The sequence below is a fragment of the Benincasa hispida genome, chromosome 6, assembly GCF_027475165.1.
Source record: "Benincasa hispida cultivar pf3 chromosome 6, pf3_genome.v1.1, whole genome shotgun sequence".
Taxonomy (NCBI): Eukaryota; Viridiplantae; Streptophyta; class Magnoliopsida; order Cucurbitales; family Cucurbitaceae; genus Benincasa; species Benincasa hispida.
In genome coordinates, this window is record NC_143483.1 from 30,195,592 (window position 1) to 30,215,907 (window position 20,316).

Here is a 20,316-nt window from a genome sequence, read left to right on the forward strand (position 1 = left end):
ATACTAAAAATAATTTTTTGCTTTCAGGTACCCTAGAAAAGATGGAAAGCCTACAAGACTTTGTAGGTTATATTGATTCAAGGAAGAAGGGACATAAAATAGGAGAATTTTTATGTACCTTGACGAAAAACCACCCCTATCGTCTAGCTTGGACGTTAAACTCAGCGTTTCTTAGAAGGAAACTCAAACTTTTATTTTCTTTTTGTTGTTTTAGTTTATTTTATTATTTTTATTTTTAGTTCAACACTCATGGTTTGGACTCTTATATTTTTCTGGTCTAGGTTTTAATTGCAATTCTGACACACGTGGATTATTTCATTAATCAGGCCAGTTTTGCTCACTCCCTGTGTTTATTTTATTTCATTGAGGACAATGCATGTTTCTAAGTTTGGGGTGAGGGACGTATTGCATAATGTTGCTTGTCTTATGTTTTTATTCTGCTATGTAGAAAAATTGTCTTATGCATGATTATTGATTAATTGTTTTGAGTGTCTGAATTTTGAGAAAAATTTTAAGATTTTTTTGAATTAAAAAGAGGATATTGTGCTTAAATTATGAAATTTGCTGATGATGTAATGATTATGATTGCCTATGAGTTATTCTAAATTTGCATGATAGATGATCTGCTGTGGAAATAGGATGACATACTCCTGAATTAAATTATCTTTAAATCCCTCTTTGAGTCTCCCATAGCGTGAACACGTAGTCACTTTAATTTAGAAACTTTAACTAAAAGGAGGATTAAATGTAATGTATTTGGTTATCACCTTGAAAGGTCTCACCAGTTAGAGGGTTGATGTGCATGATGGTTTGTAATGTTAGACTATGAGGAAAACAAAAGAATATTATTGTTGCCTTTGAGAGAAAAAAAAAAAACAGAGTATATACTCATGTGCTTAAAAGATATCTTTTTGTTATTTTAAACTTGTAATGTGTATGCATGGATCGGGTTAAAAAGAACTGTCGTTGCTGTGATTAGTTAGGACACTTGGGAATTGACTAAGTACGGTTCCTTGCAGTGGATGTGTGAGAGCTAGTGCCCCTAGGTAAAATGATGCAAGTTTAGGACCATTTTGTTGTTAAAAAAAAATATAAAAATAAGGCACCTTAGTGGACATATTACTTTCTTGAATGAGTAAGGGGGAAACTGGAGAAGCTCTCTTGAACCTAACTTTAATTCTTGTGTTTTGAATTAAATGTGACTTGCACATACACTCGTGGGAGATGATGAGATTTGGCCTTAAAATATTTTAATATTGGGATGTGCTTGAAAGTTTCTACTAATGGATCTTATATGCTTATTCTGAATGATGAGTTTTTGAGTCATTTGCATGCTTGTCTAAATTTCATTATAGTCTTGTTCTTTCTTAGCTCGGGACTAGCAAAGTGCTAAGTTTGGGGTGGTGAAACGCATCCAAAAAGTGCATTTTCTGGGCTTAGAATTTAGTTAGTTTTATGCTTAATTTGAGATCTTTGATGCTTTTATTGTTTGATTGTAGGAAATCGAACAATTGGATGAGAACAAGCAATTTTGAAAGATTAATGACCAAAATATCCCCAAGAAGATCAAAGTTTTGACCTAGAAAATTGATCAATGGAGAAAAATGAAAGAAAATTTGGAAATCGGCGACAGGGCAGCGTTGAACAAGCGCTGCCCCATGACACTGCAAGGTAGAGAGCTCATGGAAACAGGATAGCGCAATTTCTATGTTAAGAATTTTGGTTTCCATGTCCAATCTCCATCTCCAATTTCATTTTAAAAATTAGTAAGATTTAAATTTTTTGAATACGTCTCTTCAAGAGACGCATTCAACCTTTTTTTTTTATGACTGGTAAAAAAAATATCCGCATACAAATTCACTTTTTTGTGAATAATTTGAAACTCTCCCTTTTACCTAATTAAAATCTAAAACAACCCTATTTTTCTAATTAATCTAATTTTGAGTTTAGTTTCAATTCAGTTCCTATGTTTCAAAATGTTACAATTTTACCCTTAATATTTGAGTTTTGTTTCAATTTGATCCTTATATTTCAAGATTTACACTTTTAATTTTGATTTTTCACTAAATACCCATCTTCGTCTTTAGTGTTAATGTATGTCAATAAATTTAGAATAATTAATATAATTATAATTATTTTAAAATTAAATTTGAAATTTCATTTCATAATTATTTTAAATTAATCAATAGATATTAACGTCAATGATTGGAAGTGAGTATTTAATGAAAAATTTAAGTTAGAAATATAAAATCTTGAAACTTAGGGACCAAATTGAAATAAAACTCAAATCTCAAGGGTAAAATTATAACATTTTGAAACTTAAGGACTAAATTGATATCAAATTCAAAATTTAAGGGTTAAATGTGTAACATTTTGAAACCTAAGGACAAAATAGAAACTATATCCAAAACCTAGGGACGAAAAACATATTTTTTCCTATATAATTTATCGTCTTATATATCGAATAATATGTGATGCATAATTATATTTTTCTGTATATTTGTACATATACCAAAAAATAAATCATGATTTATGTCATGTATATTTACATTTTCAAAATATTACTAATATTTTTTACATATACTTAATTAAGATCTCAATGGAGAAGTGATCGGATTTCAACTAAATATAAAAGAAAATAAACGAAATTTAATAAAATGAATAAATTTGAAATTTCTTGCAATCAGCCAAAATTAATAAATAACAAAACAAATTCAAAATTCGAAAACGATGATAATAGAGAGGATTACAGATTTCAAAAAATTTGTTGATGAGAGATGATACAATTAATAATATTTCAAAAATTAAAGCCTTATATATTTAATAGTAGATCTAGAAATGATATTTTTATCAAATTTTAAAAAATTATAAAATACTATTTATATAGTAGAATAATTTCCTAAATCTTTATTGAGAATAATACATTTTTGGTCATTGGGTTTTTACTATAGTTTCTATTTGATCCCTAAATATTAAAATGTTATATATTTAATCCTTAAATTTTGAGTTTTCTTTTAATTTAGTTTCTAAGTTTCAAAATGTTACAATTTTATCATTGAGATTGAGTTTCGTTTCAATTTGGTCCTTAAGTTTTAAAATTTTACCTTTTAACCTCAATTTTTTATTAAATACTCTTTCAATCATTGACGTCAATTTCTACTAATTAATTAAAAATAATTATGAAGCGAAATTTTAAATTTAGTTTTAAAAGTGATAAAAATAGTAAAATTTAATTAATTATAATTCTTTTAACTATTTTTAATTTACTAACATAAATTATTCTAAAGACAAAAAAGTGAATATTTAGTAAAAAATCAATGGTTGTTATAAATAGACAAGACAAAGTCAACCATTTTCATACACAAAAACTTTCAAGTGAAAAAAATAGGGAAGGGTTTGCCAAGCTTCATCTTGTGTGGTCCAAGGCAAGCCATAGCGTGAAGATTTGAAGAATTCGTTGGATTTTCCAATATTTTTGGTATGTTACTAACTTTTAACTATTTATTATGAGTTAAAAACAAATTTCCTAAAGTTATTCTAGCAATAATTAACATATACTTCTATCGACTCAAATTCACACTCAAATTCTTCCATAGAATATTTACTATACAAATTATAGGAATCTCCCAACACTTCATCTCAAATTTAGTTCCTTGCGACTTATTGCGAGTAACAAGACTGAATTTAGGATTTATTGAGACTTGGGAGTATCGACAATATGACATTGACTTTAGGAGTATCGACACTAACACTAATACTAAGTTTAGGATCGACACTGATACTGCGTACACATAGTTTGGGATCGACATTGATACTACGTAACTAAGTTTGGGATCAACATTGGCATTGAGTATACTAAGTTTGAAAGGAGAGCATTTGAGAGTAATAGTGATTCAAGAGGAGAGAGTATCAATACTGAATTTGAGACGAGAGTATTTGAGAATATCAATACCAAATTTAAGAGTATCGGTGAAAAGATATCAAATTAAGTTATGAACAATTTCGTGTCTTGATTTTTAAAATGTTGATAGGTCCTAAATCTGTGTGGGTCAAATTTGTCTTTTAAAATTTATGGAGCAACTACATTAATTATGTCTAGATATAAAACTCACCAATTTGAAACAAACTATCATGGTTAAATATCCCCATTTATATGAGACCATCAAATAAGTGAACAAGAGTATACGTTTTTTAGTTTTCAAAATTTGGCTTGATTTTAAAACTATTGGTAAAAGTAGATAACAAATAAATAAATTTGGAGGTAGAAGTATTGTATATGAACTTAATTTTAAAAAATAAGAAAATAATAAAAATCAAATTGTTGCCAATTGGGAACTTAGGCTAGCCCAGTTTACTAATGAAAATTTGGCATATGTTAATTTAAAAAGAAAAAACACAAAAAAATTGTGCACGGTCAACTATATAATTTATCCTATTAAATGAAAAACATTAACCCATTATCCTCATCCTAGGCGGATAGCGGGTTCAGACCGAGAATCACGAAGATGTCGACTTTGCGCTATGCCATCATTGCCTTTTGTAATTAAAAAATAGTGCGTCCCGAGCTACAACCATCTTTGTGCATACACCAATTTGTACAATTAATTCTTTTTAAAATACTTCGATGCATCTCGGATAACATCTATATTTGTACATAACACCAAATTATCCAATCATAATTTATCATGTGACAAATTTTTATTTTGAAATATTTAATTCTTTAAGAGAGAATGGATAAAGATGAGTGTATCTTGAGATGCATTAAAGTATTTTGAGATACAATAAACAAAGTTGGACATGCATTAAATGTGGATTTATCAATGTTTCCAATAAAAATTTAATACTATGCATATATAAAGATAATTTTGGGATACAATAAGCAAAGTTCGAAATATCGATATCGATATAATATCGAAATTGGGGAAAAATTTGTATGGCAATAAGTATTGTTGTTTGTAATTGAACCTAATTTTTTTTGTAAAAGTAGATATTAGAAAGATTTTTGAGAGAGAAATGAAATAAAAAGAAAAAAAGACCAATAATATTAGAAAACGTAGAACGTACATGGGTTCGGCGTGTTCGAGCGTGTAGCAGATAAAATGGGTAACGAACTCCGACCCCACCTGATTCTCTGTGGAAAATCAATCGTCCAGCCATGGCTTTCAGAATTACCTGTAACCCTGTGTACGTCATTTTCTTCTCCTTCCCACTTCCTTTTCTCTCAATTTCTCTCCTCTCTGCCATTTTCGACTACTTCATTCTCCTCTCAAAACTTGCTTCCTAGGCCATTGCCTTTCCCATTGGGGTTTCGGACACTGTTTTCTACTCTTCTTGCTTCATCAAGCTTTGGAAACAGTGGCGACGCTTCTCGAGGTTCTGTTCTTGCATGTGCTCTCTCAATCTCTGTTTTTTTTCTTTTCTCTTTATGCTCTGTTCTTGAGTTTTGTGCGTTTTCCTTGCTGAGCATAATGTTTGTTTTGTTATTCTTGAAATCTTGGCTAGAGCGTGGACACCGTGCATTGGTGTTGTGTGTTTTCTTTTTCTTTTTTGTTTCGTCAGCCGTTTTAAGTCAATCTTGGTGGATTCTTGGAAGAAGATTGATTGATAAAGTCATTGTAGTGTTTCTCTTTTCTGTTTCTGTGTATTATGATCGTCTTCTAGTTGATATGATGATGATGATGATGATGATGAAGAAGTAGAAGTGGATATGAAGAAATTGATCTTGATTCAGTTGTTTGTTTTGAGTTATGCAGTTATCGTTGCTGTGGATTAAAAAGTATATTTCTTTTCAGTACTGTTTAGTAAATATATAGATCAGTTCATCTTTGCTTGCTCTGCTATTTCTACTAAAGTTACTTTTAGTGAGGTTTTTTTGGCTGGCTACATTGATTTTGGTTCATGAGTTCTTTCTTTTAAATCCACATGCAAGGTCTATTTACTCATTTAGCTGAATGTGCCTCTTGGTGCATGTTATTCATTTTCTTTCATTTTTTTCATCTTGTTTGTTCAAATCTATTTCAGACATTATGAAACTGGTTCCTCTGGCATCATATATGAAATTGGTATAATGTAGTTTTTCCAGCTTAGTGCTTACGTTGTTTTTGTTTTTGCACTTGTATTGTAGTTTTTGAGCATTAGTCTCTTTTCATCTCTTCAATAAAAAGATTTGTTTCCTTTTCAAAAAATTGGTATAAAGTAGCGAACCTTACCATTTCTGGAAAAAACTTATGAACAGGGAACAACTTTGCCAATGTCTTCAAAAAAGAAAGCTATCAATGCTTTTAGTGCAACGAGATCCTTAGGAATTCCTGATGACCAAGTAAAACCAATATTGAAGGATCTCCTAAAGATGTATGATGGAAATTGGAAACTCATTGAAGAAGACAATTATCGCACTCTTGTAGATGCTTATTTTGAGCACAAGGAAAACGAGGTCCCTATTTCTTTTTTTTCCCCTCCTTAAAATAATATGTATATTTAGCAATTCTTTCTACTTAGTTAACTTACATATTGGTCATCATCTCCCACAGACTAATTTCTAGAGCTCTTGAGATGTTCCACTTATATCCATTTGATATAGTGGTAACATTTAACTGTTACTTTTTTTTTTAAAAAAAAAATGTTTTTTCTTTTTAGAGAAACAGAACTTCCATTGTCTAATGTAGTACAACTACAATGACCATGAAAAAAATGGGACAAGAGATCTATACAAAACCCATGAAAGTTTTCTCTTTATTCTTTTTCTCTTTTTCTTTTTTGGTATTAAACAAACTGTCCTTTGAATCTTATTTTTAATTCATTAGCGCTTTCATTGCCACACTCTCTGTTGATTGATGTCAAAAATGGTCTCATTTTAAGTATATATACATGATCTTTCCTCTATTTCCGTTTACCACTCAACCAGATTAAGTCTCTTCTCAGCAAACTGTGGCTCTCTCATTAAACCATCATATCCACCAAATCTAAGTGAAGCATAGAGTTCAATTTCGAGTGGTATAATTTACTTGGTTAATCAATGTCTTTACAATGCTAGAATGAGTTGCTTTGGGCCACTTATCAGAGCTGAAAAATGAAAAACCTGTTGTCTCAAGAATATTACATAGTGCTTTACTTAAAACTGTTATTGTGGTAAATGTTTTGCTATATCATATGTTAAATTACAAGTTTAGTCCTTAAACTTTCAAGTTTGTGTCTCGTAGGTTTTTGAACTTTTATTGAAGTGTCTAATAGGTCTCTAGATCTTCAATAAAAAACTTAGTAGATATTTAAACTTTCAGTCTTGTGTTTAAAAGATCCTCAATCTATTCAGACATAAAATTGAAGGCTTAGATTCCCGTTAGATACAAATTTTAATTTTGTCTACTAGGTTTGTTAGTTTTAAAAAAGGGATTTTATCAAATTGAAAGGTGAGGGACTTGGTTAATAAAGGTTCAAGATCTTTTAGATACAAAATCAAAAGCTTTGGAACTCAGTAGAAACTTTAAAGTTTCAGACGAATTTACAAAAACATGAAAGTTGAAGAACTAAACTTGTATATTAAAATATATTACGTCATTGGCAATAGGTGCATGGCTTGTCCAATTTGTTGGCCAGCAATACTGCATTTTAGATTTCATTTAAAATTTGTTAACATGAATAACAGTTCTAATTCTCTCTTGTATCTGTTATCCCTTCAACAATGTAAGAGAATATTTTCTTTTAACTTGTTGTAAATAGGGACTAGAAGGAAACAATGGTTGTCCTGTGGAAGATAAAATGTCTCTGATACCATTAAAGAGACCACGTGAAGGAGAACAACAGAATCAGGCATTGTTTACCACCGGTAGCTCAGGTCATAAATTAGTTGCTAGAAAGGATAAAACTACAAACTCGTCTCAAGACTCTGAACAAGGTTTATTCATTAGGCCCAGCGAAAGGATGTCATCAGGGAAACCCATTTCGGTAGTTTATCCAGGTAAATTTGTTTTAAAAGATTAAATAAGTTAGTACCAAGTGTACTGTCTCAAATGAACCCTTGGTCGCACGCTTAGATGACTTCTACATCATGATAACACAGCTTATTGTTAGGTTATCCATTTTAAGCTTTGACATAGTTGGTGCAAAGGGGTTTTGTGATAATAAGTTTGTCGCATGATTAAACATTTTGTAAGAATTGGACAAATGTAAAAACCAGTGATATACATAGATTTAGTGGCCTACTTTATATTAGAAATATCAGCACTATACTTTATCAATGATATAAAAATGGTATATCGTGTACTTTATCATGAAACAAAAAGTGTTGGTATATACTTGTAATATACTTTATAATAGATAAATAAAGTATATTATAGTGTTTTTTAAAGCCCAGGGTGCAATGAGGTGCAATGGCCTTTGGGAGCCTAGGCGCAAGGCGCACATAAAGGCATGGGTTTTTTTTTTTTAAGATGCACTATGTATGAAAAAAACATAAAAATATATGCATGTGTATGTATATACACAATACAAAACCTTCATAGGAAGAAATGAGGCTTAAATACAATATATAAAAGAAAACGAATGTTGTAATATTAGTCTTTCAACACAAAATCAAGCCAATATCTCACCAAAAAAAAAAACACAAAATTATATAGAAGTCAGCAACAATCACAAATAAAAACCTAGAGTCCTAAAGATCAAACTTATCATCATTAAATTGGTCCTCATCTTCATTCTCTCCATCGTTGGACTTATAGCCATCCGTATCTTCTTCTTCTGTCTTAGAGTCATCCAAATTTACTCGTGTGGGGATGGGGTTATGTCAGTGGTTGTGTGGAGGACGAGGATGGAAATGAAGCGTTAGTCTTAATTCTTGAGGTACTAGCTCTAGAATGGTTGGCAGGTTCTTTAGCTTCAACAACTCTTGAAAAATCACCCCACGTTAAAAAATCATCCTCGAATACAAGATTATCCTCCTCCTCAAAATCATTATCCATTCTTCCAATCAACCACTCATTACTATCATCAATATCTTTTAAAGGGTTGCTGATATCCCCAAGGTTATATTGGCATTTCAATGCTCTATTGTATTTGATAAACACTAAATCATTAAGATGATTTTGAGCAAGCCTATTTCATTTCATGCTATGAAGCTGCAAGGTTAAAAAATGTCACTGTCATTCAAACTATAAAAATCAATTTTAAAAATACATAAGAAGATGAAAACTAACATGTTCAAATACGTTCCAATTATATTTGCATTTGGAGGCACTTCAAGTAAGACCTAAAACTCTCATGGCAAATTTTTGCAAGTTCGGAGTTGATTGTCCAAAATCATCCCACCATTCCACTATAGACGTAGACCAAAAATATATTAATAGCTTGTAGTTGAACAATCCTTTAGCTATCAAATACTTAAAAGGTTAAAATTTACCTTGAGATATTTAGTCTCTTTTGTCTAATTGCTAATGCTCGTCCAAACAATCTATTGAAAATAAAAGGGTAGAAGAGAAAAAACACCAAAGTTACGTGGAAAACCCTAGACCAGGGAGAAAAAACCACGATAAGAGTTTTTTATTAATTTTCCTGATACACAGTATACAATACAGGGACAGGTATAAATAACCAAATAGTAAGAAACCCTAGACTGTAGACACCACATAAAAAGCCAAAAAGCCCTTAGGGCTAAACCACAATTTCAACACTCCCCCTCAAGTTGGGGCATAGATGTCAATGAGACTCAACTTGCTAATACAGGTGTCAAAAGTCTGTCTAGGTAACCCTTTAGTGAGAACATCCGCAACTTGTTAACTGGAGGGAACATAAGGGATGCAAATGTTACTGTTATCCAGTTTTTCTTTGATGAAGTGTCGAACGATATCAATTTGTTTGGTTCTATCATGTTGAACTAGATTGTTTGCAATATTAATGGCAGCCTTGTTATCACAGTAAAGTCTCATCGGGCCATGAATTTCCTGATGAATATCTACCAGAACCTTTTTCAACCAAATCTCTTTGCAAATACCCAAGCTCATAGCCTTGTATTCGGCTTCAGCACTGCTTCTAGCCACGACACCTTGCTTCTTACTTCCCCAGGTAATTAAATTTCCCCACACAAAGGTACAATATCCTGAGTTGGACTTCCTATCCGTAACAGAACCAACCCAGTCTGAGTCTGTGTAGGCCTCGATGCACCTTTTATCATGCTTTCTGAAAACCAAGCCCTTTCCAGGTCGAGACTTCAGATACCTTAGAATTCGTGTAACCGCCTCCATGTGTCTTTTATACGGAGCCTACATAAACTGACTGACCAGACTAACTGCATACGATATATCAGGTCTGGTATGCGAAAGATATATCAGTTTCCCCATAAGCCGTTGATATCTCTCCTTGTTCACAGGAACATCATCTACTGATTCTCTCAGATTGCAGTTAACTTTTACTGGCGTATTTGCAAGTTTACACCCAGTCATTCTAGTCTTTCTCAACAAATCTAGAGTGTATTTTTTCTAAGACATTGAGATCCCCCTTCCTTTGATCTTGTTACCTCCATTCCTAGGAATATCTCAAGTCACCGAGATCTTTGATCTCAAACTCATCTGCTATCCGTCGTTTCAACCTGTCAATCTCTGCTGAATCATCCCCTGATAGTATAATATCGTCAACATAGACAATCAAGACAGCTATTTTCCCTGGTGCTGACCTCTGAGTGAACAAGGTGTGATCCGAATACCCTTGAACAAACCCTGAGATTTAACAAATGTGGTAAACTGATCGAACCAGGCTCTAGGGGATTGCTTCAGGCCATACAAGGACTTTTTTAATTTGCAAATCTGATTGCCAAACTGTGCTTCAGTCACGTGCCTGGGTAGGGTTGTCTGGTCGATTGGGTGGCACTTAGCTACTGTCCGATTGGTTGTGACGGCAACGCTTGAAGATTTCGGGCGATTGGCTATGGTTGAGGTTTTCCGAAGGTGGCTGAGACGCTTGACGGTGGCAGTGGTTGCGTTTGAAGGCACGGAGACTGTCTAGTTGGTGGAATCCTGCTATAAGGCTGTGCAATGGAGGGAAAGAGGCCAACGACGATCGATGGGCTATGCGACTGGATCTGATTGGTGGGCTACACGATGATGGTGGCTGTTTGCAATGGTCCAAGTAATGATCGTAAATATTGTTCGACGGCAACCCTAATTTCAAAACTTTGGGAATTTTCCACTTGATTTGCATCCCTTGCTAGGTTTGACGATTGAATTTCTTCAATCCCTGCCATGATCTCATCACCTTGCTTTGATACCATATTGAAAATAAAAGGGTAGAAGAGAAAAAATACCAAAGTTACGTGGAAAACCCTAGACCAGGGAGAAAAAACTACGATAAGAGTTTTTTTTATTAATTTTCCTGATACACAGTACACAATACAGGGACAAGTATAAATAACCAAATAGTAAGAACTCCTAGATTGTAGACACCACATAAAAAGACTAAAAAGCCCTTAGGGCTAAACCACAATTTCAACACAATCCTTTAGCTCTCTTGTATTTGCTTAGTTCAGCAAGTATCTTGTTTTGTATATCCAAAGAAGCAACCATTTTTGTTATACATGTGTACAACCCATTACTCGATTTCATCATCTCCTTGAATGTTAGGATTTGAACAATAGAATCCTAGGTTTAAGTAATATCCCACTACATGCAAAGGACGATGCAATTGAAGCTCCCATCTTCTATCAATGATTGTAAACATATCACTGTATTTTTCTTCCTTTTCATTAAAATAATGGTGGAGGCTTCTTCTCGCCATCCACCAATCTAAGTACTCGCACTAGCGGGGCTGATTCTTTAAGAGCAAACACAAATGTAGTCCAAAAACTAGTCAACAAAATACTCTGAACAACTCACTTGCCTTGTTGCTCCTTGCTCCATTTGCTATTCTTCCATTCATCAGAAGTAAACATCTTCCTCAAGTCGTTCTTTTGACAATGTTTACTTGATAATGTGATGCAAGCAATAGCAAAACGTGTCTTAGCTGGTCTAGTCAACTCCTTTTGATTAGTAAACCATCTTATCATATTTAACAATCTAGATGAAAATAAATAAAATCGCTAATCTCCATGCCTCTTTTCAATGTTTTGCAAATATTTGGGATCTTGTATATATCCTCCAACATCGAGTCTATGCAGTGAGTGGCACATGGTGACCAAACTAATTGTGGCCGTTTTGCTTCTAAAAATCTCCCTATTAACAAAGTAAAATAAGAACATATTAGACTTTTGAATTGTGTTGTAGTGAGAGTAAGAGTAAGACTAACTAGTTTTAAAAGAAGTTACCTTCCATCACATTTGTAGAGGCACTATCAATAACAACTTGTACAACATTGGCTTCTCCAATGTGCTGTGACATTTACAAATATGGCTTATACCAGGGAAAAATATTCATATTTGCAAATTAGCTATTTAATTAACATTTACAAATATGGCTTATAGTCTTAACCCCCCATTATAATCTTCCTTTATTTAATTGTGTTATAGTTTCCCCTTTAATTAATTGATGTAATTAGTGAGGTAGGCTGGAAGTCATCATGGCTAGTTGCTTGCAAATTTTGTTGGAGGGAAACCATGAAGACGTTGAAGTTGAAAGCTGACATAACCGTTTGCCATGAATATTATGGATGAAACATGTACCTAGTTTGTAGATGGAAATTTGCCTAAAACCTGTTATGATTAAGCGCATCTGTTTTTCATCAATGCCAAATGAGGAGAGTATATCTTATCTTCAATATGTGTTCATTTCTTTTGTTAAGAACGTATTGTGTTTTAAAACAAAGGTTTCATAAACAGCTCAACCGCATCTGTTTAGTAGATAGGAATCTGTGCCAGTTAGGTCATTTTATACTTCTTCTTGGCATTCGGAGAAGGAAAACTAGCTAAATTGACTTATCCTTTCCATCATCTACAGGAGCTGGAAAACCATGATTTTCTCTGGAAGTATTGAGTTATCTGTAATTGCTTGTTACTTGTAACCAATTATTTTAACAGTTGAGATTTCTTTTAAAGCTGTTAATTTATGTGGTAACATTCATTTTTGATCAACCAGATAAGAAAGCATTAACAAATGGTAACACGGTATGCAATTCATATCAGAAGGGCTCAAGTTCTTCTCAGTGTGTGAGCCCATCGAATACAGCAGCTTTTCAAGATCAATGCACCAACTACAGTAGAAAGCCTTCAACTTCCTCTGTGCATGTGAGGCCAATTTCTCGTCATCAACATAACAGAAAAAATACAAATAATTCCTTGCATCATATGCATGACTTGACAAAGGGTGCAGAGAAAGTCGAAATATCTTGGGTTAATGAATTAGGAAATGATTCCATCCCTAAGTTCAATTACATACCAAACAATATAATTTTTCAAAATGCCAATGTCAACATTTCACTAGCTCGGATTTCAGAGGATGATTGTTGTTCAAGTTGCTCAGGCGACTGCCTTTTATCACCTTATCCATGTGCTTGTGCTTGTGAAACTGGTGGGGAATTTGCCTATACACGAGAAGGCCTGCTAAAAGAAGAATTTCTAAATCACTGTATGTCTATGAGATGCGAGCCTAAGAAGGAGCATCTATTTTATTGTGAAGATTGCCCCATTGAGAGGTCAAAGAATGACTACAAGCCTGATCGATGCAAGGGTCATTTGCTCAGGAAGTTTATCAAAGAATGCTGGAGCAAATGTGGATGTGACATGCAGTGTGGAAATCGAGTTGTACAACGAGGTATTTCTTGCAAACTGCAGGTCAGATTTTCTTTATATCTTCCTATCATGTTGCTGTTTCTGAAACCGTTTTTCTCCAACTTGTATAATTTACTGAGTTGTTGGATATTGTTAATTTAACTTGTTCATTATCAAATGCAATTAAGTGCACCAATAGAAAGTCCCAAAGCGTACCTGTACCTGAAATCAATAGTCTTAATTTTGTAAGAATAGTAATATTCTTATTCAAATATGAGCAACTTATGTCTTTTTATATAGGAGAAACATTGAAAGCGAGTGTAGTTGGTTGATTGACTGACTGCAAGTGTAGTCGATAAGTAGATCTATCAAACCTTTCAGAATTTAAAGAGCACGAAAAATCCATGATACACCATGGACACGACAACACGTTAATTTCCATAAAGTAGGATATTACACATCGGGGACACGCTATATATATATATATATATATATATATATATTATGATTATTATCTTGTTTCGTTGTATTTTGAGCTTTGTACTTTGAATAATAGTCTCTTTTCATTAAGCTTTGTACTTTGAGTAATAGTCTCTTTTCATTATATCAGAAAAGTTTGTTTCCGTTTCATATATATATACATATATATATATATATATGTTTATTTGTTTGTTTGTTTTTGTGCTTATTTTGACATAATGTGAACCTTGAATAAATGTAGATTTTGTTAAAGTAGAAGGCAACACTAACTTTTCTAGAAACTTCTTGAAATATCTATATTAGACTTCTCTAAAATTATGTTGAAGAGGAATATAAATATCTAAGAAGAAAGACCTAAAAATATCTTAGTCTTATTTAGGATCCAAATAATTCTAGAAAATTCCTTTAGATAAGGATAATCTCATAGAAAAATCTAGAATTGTTTAGATCCTAGAAAAATCTAGAAACATCCTCTGGCTTGAGGTTCAAGGATCTCACACCTATGAGTAGGAGGTGTGTGCCCATTTGTATGTCAAGAAAGAAAGAAAGCAAAGGAAGAAAGAAAGAAAAGAAAAGCTAGAGAGTTAAACAAACTTAGAGTGAGGATCTTTTAGCAATTCTTCTTTTGTGAGATAATTAAGTTTAGTCGAGTCATTGTAAGATAATTAAGTTTTGCCACTAATCTTCTATATCTTTCAGGATCTTTTAGCAATTCTCATTCTTTTGTGACCTGTAAGTTAGGCATCATTAGGGTACTATAGGGCTTTAGCCCTTAACTTTTCTGTTTCAACCAACAAATCATGTACATATTTTCTTTGTGATAACATATTCCCTTCTTCTTATATCTCAATTCATAAGAAGTATTTCAACATGCCCAAATCTTTCATATGGAATTGACTATAGAGAATTGACTATGTATAATATGTAATTGAGCATTAGACTCTTTTTGTTACATCATGAAAAGCTTGCTTTCCTTTAAAAAAAATGACTATGGAGAAAGGTCTTTAAGGATTGAATACCTAATGCATCATCACCAATTATCACAATATCATTAACATATACAATTAATAGGATGACACTACTCTCAAATCTCTTAAGAAAGAGTGATCTGACGTGCTTTTCTTCATTCCAAAGTTTTCAATCATCAGATTAAAATTTTCAAACCAAGCTCGTGGACTCTGTGTGAATCCATACAAAGATTTACGAATATGACATTTCAAACCAAGCTCGTGGACTCTGTGTTAATTGCAAACACCCATTTTTTTTTTTAAACAGAAATAAAATTTTTCATTGATATAATAAAAAGAGTCTAATACTCAAAGTACAAGAAACAAAAGAACAAATATACGACTAATCTAAGAGATCTAGGATCAGTAGATGCTCCCGGCTATCTCAACTAGGTTGATACAACCTTAGCACCCTCATCATATCCTTATACAAAAGAAGTCCACTTGATAAAACTAAAGAATACATGATTACATAGAAGAGACAAAAGCGTTGCAATTAAGACAAATGTCTTAATATAGTAATCCGAAGAAAGCTTCGATTGGGAACTAAACAAGTAGATCCAAGATGATACGTCCAATCCAAAGTCTTATCATGAAATACTCTCTGATTACGTTCAAACAAAATTTCTGAAATTAGAGCTTTAACAGCATCGGAGCAAAGAATTTGAGCTTTAGAAGATAGGAGAGGTCCAACTAAAATTTGATGCATTTTTCCCTTAACAGACTTTCCGAAAACCCTAGATAAATTGAAGAAGGAAAAAAATCTTCCACCAACATTTGGTTGTATATGAACATTCAAACAATATATTCTGTAAGTTCTCTTCATTTGCTTCGTTTGCTAGACACTGAGGGCACATGGATGGAGATAAACAATGATCTCGAAGCTTATGTTGTAGAGTGGCCAAGCAGTTTAAATTTCCAAACAACACAGTCCAAATCATCTCATCAAGTCTTTTGGGACTCTTGGATTTCCACATGCCTTTGTAAGTTTCCTTATCTAAAAGAGTGGAAGAATTCAAATATTTGGATTAGGATGTAACCGTATACCTTCTAGAAGACTCCAAAGCCCAAACTCGAGAGTCTAAATTGTGGTTAACCCTTCTGCTTTCTGCAAACACCCATTTACAACCAATAGGCTTATTTCCCACCGCAAGAGAAATTAAATCCCAAGTACAATTTTCATAGAAGGCAGTCATCTCCTCTACCATTGTAGCACGCCAACCAGGACAAGACAAAAGTTTCATGAATAGTTTTAGGGATAGATACAGACTCTATGAATGCAATGAAAGAAGATGTAGAAGATGACAAATGGTTATAGAAAATAAAAGAGAAAAAGGGATGAGTGCACTAATGTAGGGGTTAATTGGTTGCTTTAATTTTCAATATACAGTTATTGATCTGTAGTAACAAGACATAGAAATGAACGTGAAAACTGTTACTCTTTCTTGAATTGCTTAATTCTGGTTTTTACATTTTTGTTGATATTTTACTTGGTGACTCTTTTAAACTGGCTCGTGAACTTCATGATGACACATGACAATAATAAGGAAATGTAAACTTGTTCAACTTGGTAACTTTAAACCAGATTTCTTGTTATGACTATATTTTGTTAATATACATACTCGACCTTAATTTTCCAGGTTTTCTTCACTAATGAAAGAAAAGGATGGGGTCTTAGAACACTTAAGAACTTGCCAAAGGGGTCTTTCGTTTGTGAATATGTTGGTGAGATATTGACAAATACAGAGTTGTATGAACGAAATCTGCAAAGCACCGGTAATGAGAGGCATACATATCCCGTAACTCTTGATGCAGACTGGGGCTCAGAGGGAGTTTTAGAGGATGACGAGTTACTTTGTTTGGATGCTACGAATTATGGAAATGTTGCAAGATTCATCAACCACAGGTATGTAAGTATTGCATACACATTATAATTTCGTTAACTGAGAATAGAAGTTGATTGTATGAGATCAATCCAGGTGAGATTATATAACTTACGCACACTGGATTTATCAAATGCTCAGTCCTTCACTGTGTATGGATCCAAGAAATTCCCCATCCACATGGGATAAATAAACAAAAGGAGACAAGATAAGGATAAGAATTTATCCCAGTTCTCCCCAAACACAGAACTATGTCCAGTATTTTGTAACTTATTAAGTTTCACTAAATAGGAAAGGATTACTTAACGCTCAAGAATGATTCTCAATATTTTTAATACAATGAAAATACCCTCAAATCACTATGGAAGTATTCAAAGCTCTTAAAACTCTCTCTAGTTACCAAATTAGGGTAGATTTTAGCTCTTCTATATGAACATCGAAACCTTTTTGCTTTTCTGTATTCCACAAATATTTTGCTTTCCTTAGACAAGATAATCTGTTTAATTGAGCTGTGATTGTGCTGAGTACCGAATGAACTTCATGTAAAATGCCGAAAGGAATAAATCATTGTTGAACTCCATAGATTGAAGAATGATCTATCTATCTATTTATCTATAAATGAGTTTTAGCAGTTGTGTTAGTGGTTTAATACGTTAATTCTTGGGTCCCAATTTTATTACTTTTCTTTTTTTTAAAAAAAATTTATCTATTATTTTTTTGTTTGTTCCTGCGTTAGTAGTAGTAGGAGGTATTTCCCAATAATACAAATATTATTACAACTTATTAATCCCTCTAACCCACTTGCCTAGTGTATGCATTTTGCTTTTCTTCTTTAGATGTTCTGATGCAAATTTGATCGACATTCCTGTTGAAGTTGAAACTCCTGATCGCCACTACTATCATGTATGATTTTTGACAAACTTATAAATGCTCTCAACTCACTTGATGCACCGTCTTCAGAAAAAAAGTAGAATATATTTCTGCCTCTTTTATGAAAAATGGATGCATTTTATAAGTTTGTCCTGTATATGCAGCTCGCGTTTTTCACTAGCAGGGAAGTAAAAGCTATGGAAGAGCTTACATGGGTAGGTATCATATATTTGACTAACAAACAAAAATATTTTGTAGGAATTTGTGAGAATATTTGACTATATCTCAAATTCGTAAGAATTTACAGGACTATGCTATCGACTTTGATGATGAAGATCATCCTGTGAAGGCATTTCAATGCTGTTGTGGAAGTACATTTTGTCGAGATGCAAAAAAGAAACACAAGGCAGCACTTTTGTAGGTACATTGCATTCTCTCCTTTTTTTTCTTTACAATATGTGGGGTAGAGGATTGAACCTCTGACCTCGAAATTATTGTACATACTTGATGGCCAATGAGCTATGCTCATATGATCTAGCTCATATGAAATTATTGTACATTGTATTCTTTTCATCAATAGTTAATGGTTTCTACCTATAAAAAAAAAAAGAAAGAAAAAAAAAATGATCATTACAATAAACAACAAAGTGATTTAAAATGAATCTCAAATTGACCCAATGCATTAAAAGAGTTTTTTTTCCCTTTAAAAAAACATTAAAAGGTTTTTTTTTTTAAAAAAAAAAAAAAAAAAAAATTCTGACTATTGTGTGCGTTTGTGTTTGTGTTTGTGTGTGTTGGGATATGGGAATAGGTTGACGAATAAACGGGGCCACTCCTTCAGCTTGGGTTATTTATCTGATTCCTCACAAGTTTCCCCTCGTGGTTAGTCTTTACAGCTATTTTACAACCTTTCAGGACAAAAAGTTTTCAAAAAATTGTGTATAAAAATTTTATAATTTTATAACTTGTTTGAATTTTTCAGTCTTAAAAAATTTACTAAACTTGACATTTATCAAATATTCCTTTGTATATATATATATATACACTATTTTGAAAACATGTAATCCAAGGCTTTTTTTATTGTTTTGTTTACTCAGTTCAGGTGGATGGAACACTTACTGCAAGAATGAGAAAGTATTGTAGGATTGTTACGAGCATCGGTATGTCCATATTTTCACAACTTTAGAACTTGTTCATATAGTTTTCTTTACTCTTCAGAATCCTCGACATTTTTTTCTTTTAAATTTTTATAACCTACCACTACTTTCCTCTACTTCAAGTGTTCTTAACATGTTACCCTTTTTGAAAAATATCAGTTAGATAGTTTCTGTGTTTTCCTCTCACGTCTTCCTGTCTATATTGTCTTTTTTCCAGAGAACATTGCAAAAACCACTCCTTCACTATTGGCATATAATTAGTGCAATATGGGTGAAGTTTTAAGATTAAGAAATAGTTTGCACTCTGTTAAATAGGTAGCGGAGTTGATATTACTAAAATTTGTGCAATATGCATCTGTAATCAAAATCGGTCCAATGGTAATGAATCTGCCTCAATCACAAAGGGAATTGAGTTTGGTTGAGTCTGTTTACATAGGCAGTTTGCTGCAATTGTAATCTGAACACTCGTGGTCCAACATTATCAAACTTTAAAACGTTTGTGGTTTTAGACTTTCAAACGTTTAACCATTTTGGACGTTCAACCATTTCTTTTGATTCATTGCTTAAACGCTCTTCCTTAATTGTCCGTTTAACATTTGAGTCTATGACTGTTTGTTAAATTGGCCATCGATTTTTGTTTGTACTTGTGGCATTAGGAAGGAAGGTAGAATTGAATTTCAGAAAAAATTGAAGTATTAGAGCTCTTTGATTTCGGGATTTCGATTGCGATTTTGGAGGCCCTTTTTCAACATTCGATATACCAAGTTGTCCAACACGTCGTAGATGTATTTCATCGTCTCTTTCTTGTTGGTGTTGTTGTGGAGACAAGCATACTTAGAATTTTTTTTTTTAAAAAAAAAAAAGAAAAGGAAGGAGAGGAGAAAAATCAACTGGAGAACATGGGCACGAAGAGATTGGAGAAGAAGAGGAATGGAGGTGGAAATAGTAAGTAATAGACATTACAAAGAATAAAGGATAACTATAATAAGCCATGTAATCTATTAAAATAATATAAAATAGAGAAAAATTTCCACCTCATTCAAATTTTTACTACCTCAACTTGCAACGTCAAATTTCCGTTAGTCAACTAACGATCAAATTGACTCAGGAATCATTTAGAACCATTTTCTAAACCTCATGAGTTAAAATATACATTTTCAAACTTTAGGTACATTTTCAAACTTCAAGACCAAATAGACTTGAATCCCAAATGATTTTGCTCTTAATTTTTTAATGGC

At 32.8% G+C, this 20,316-nt stretch overlaps 1 protein-coding gene and 1 pseudogene across 1 annotated transcript; one reads left to right on the forward strand and one right to left on the reverse strand.

The window, feature by feature from the left end:
* Positions 1-5,185: 5,185 nt before the first annotated feature.
* SUVR4 (SET-domain containing protein lysine methyltransferase family protein) lies at positions 5,186-19,542 on the forward strand. The gene is made up of 11 exons (XM_039035153.2): positions 5,186-5,373; positions 6,236-6,433; positions 7,717-7,954; positions 13,050-13,744; positions 16,809-17,074; positions 17,888-17,954; positions 18,086-18,136; positions 18,229-18,342; positions 18,733-18,803; positions 19,019-19,081; positions 19,296-19,542. The coding sequence occupies exons 2-8, from the start codon at positions 6,251-6,253 to the stop codon at positions 18,340-18,342; spliced, it is 1,614 nt and encodes a 537-aa protein (XP_038891081.1). The 5' UTR covers positions 5,186-5,373; positions 6,236-6,250; the 3' UTR covers positions 18,733-18,803; positions 19,019-19,081; positions 19,296-19,542.
* On the reverse strand, positions 8,648-12,356 carry LOC150035587 (uncharacterized; annotated as a pseudogene).
* Positions 19,543-20,316: the final 774 nt, after the last annotated feature.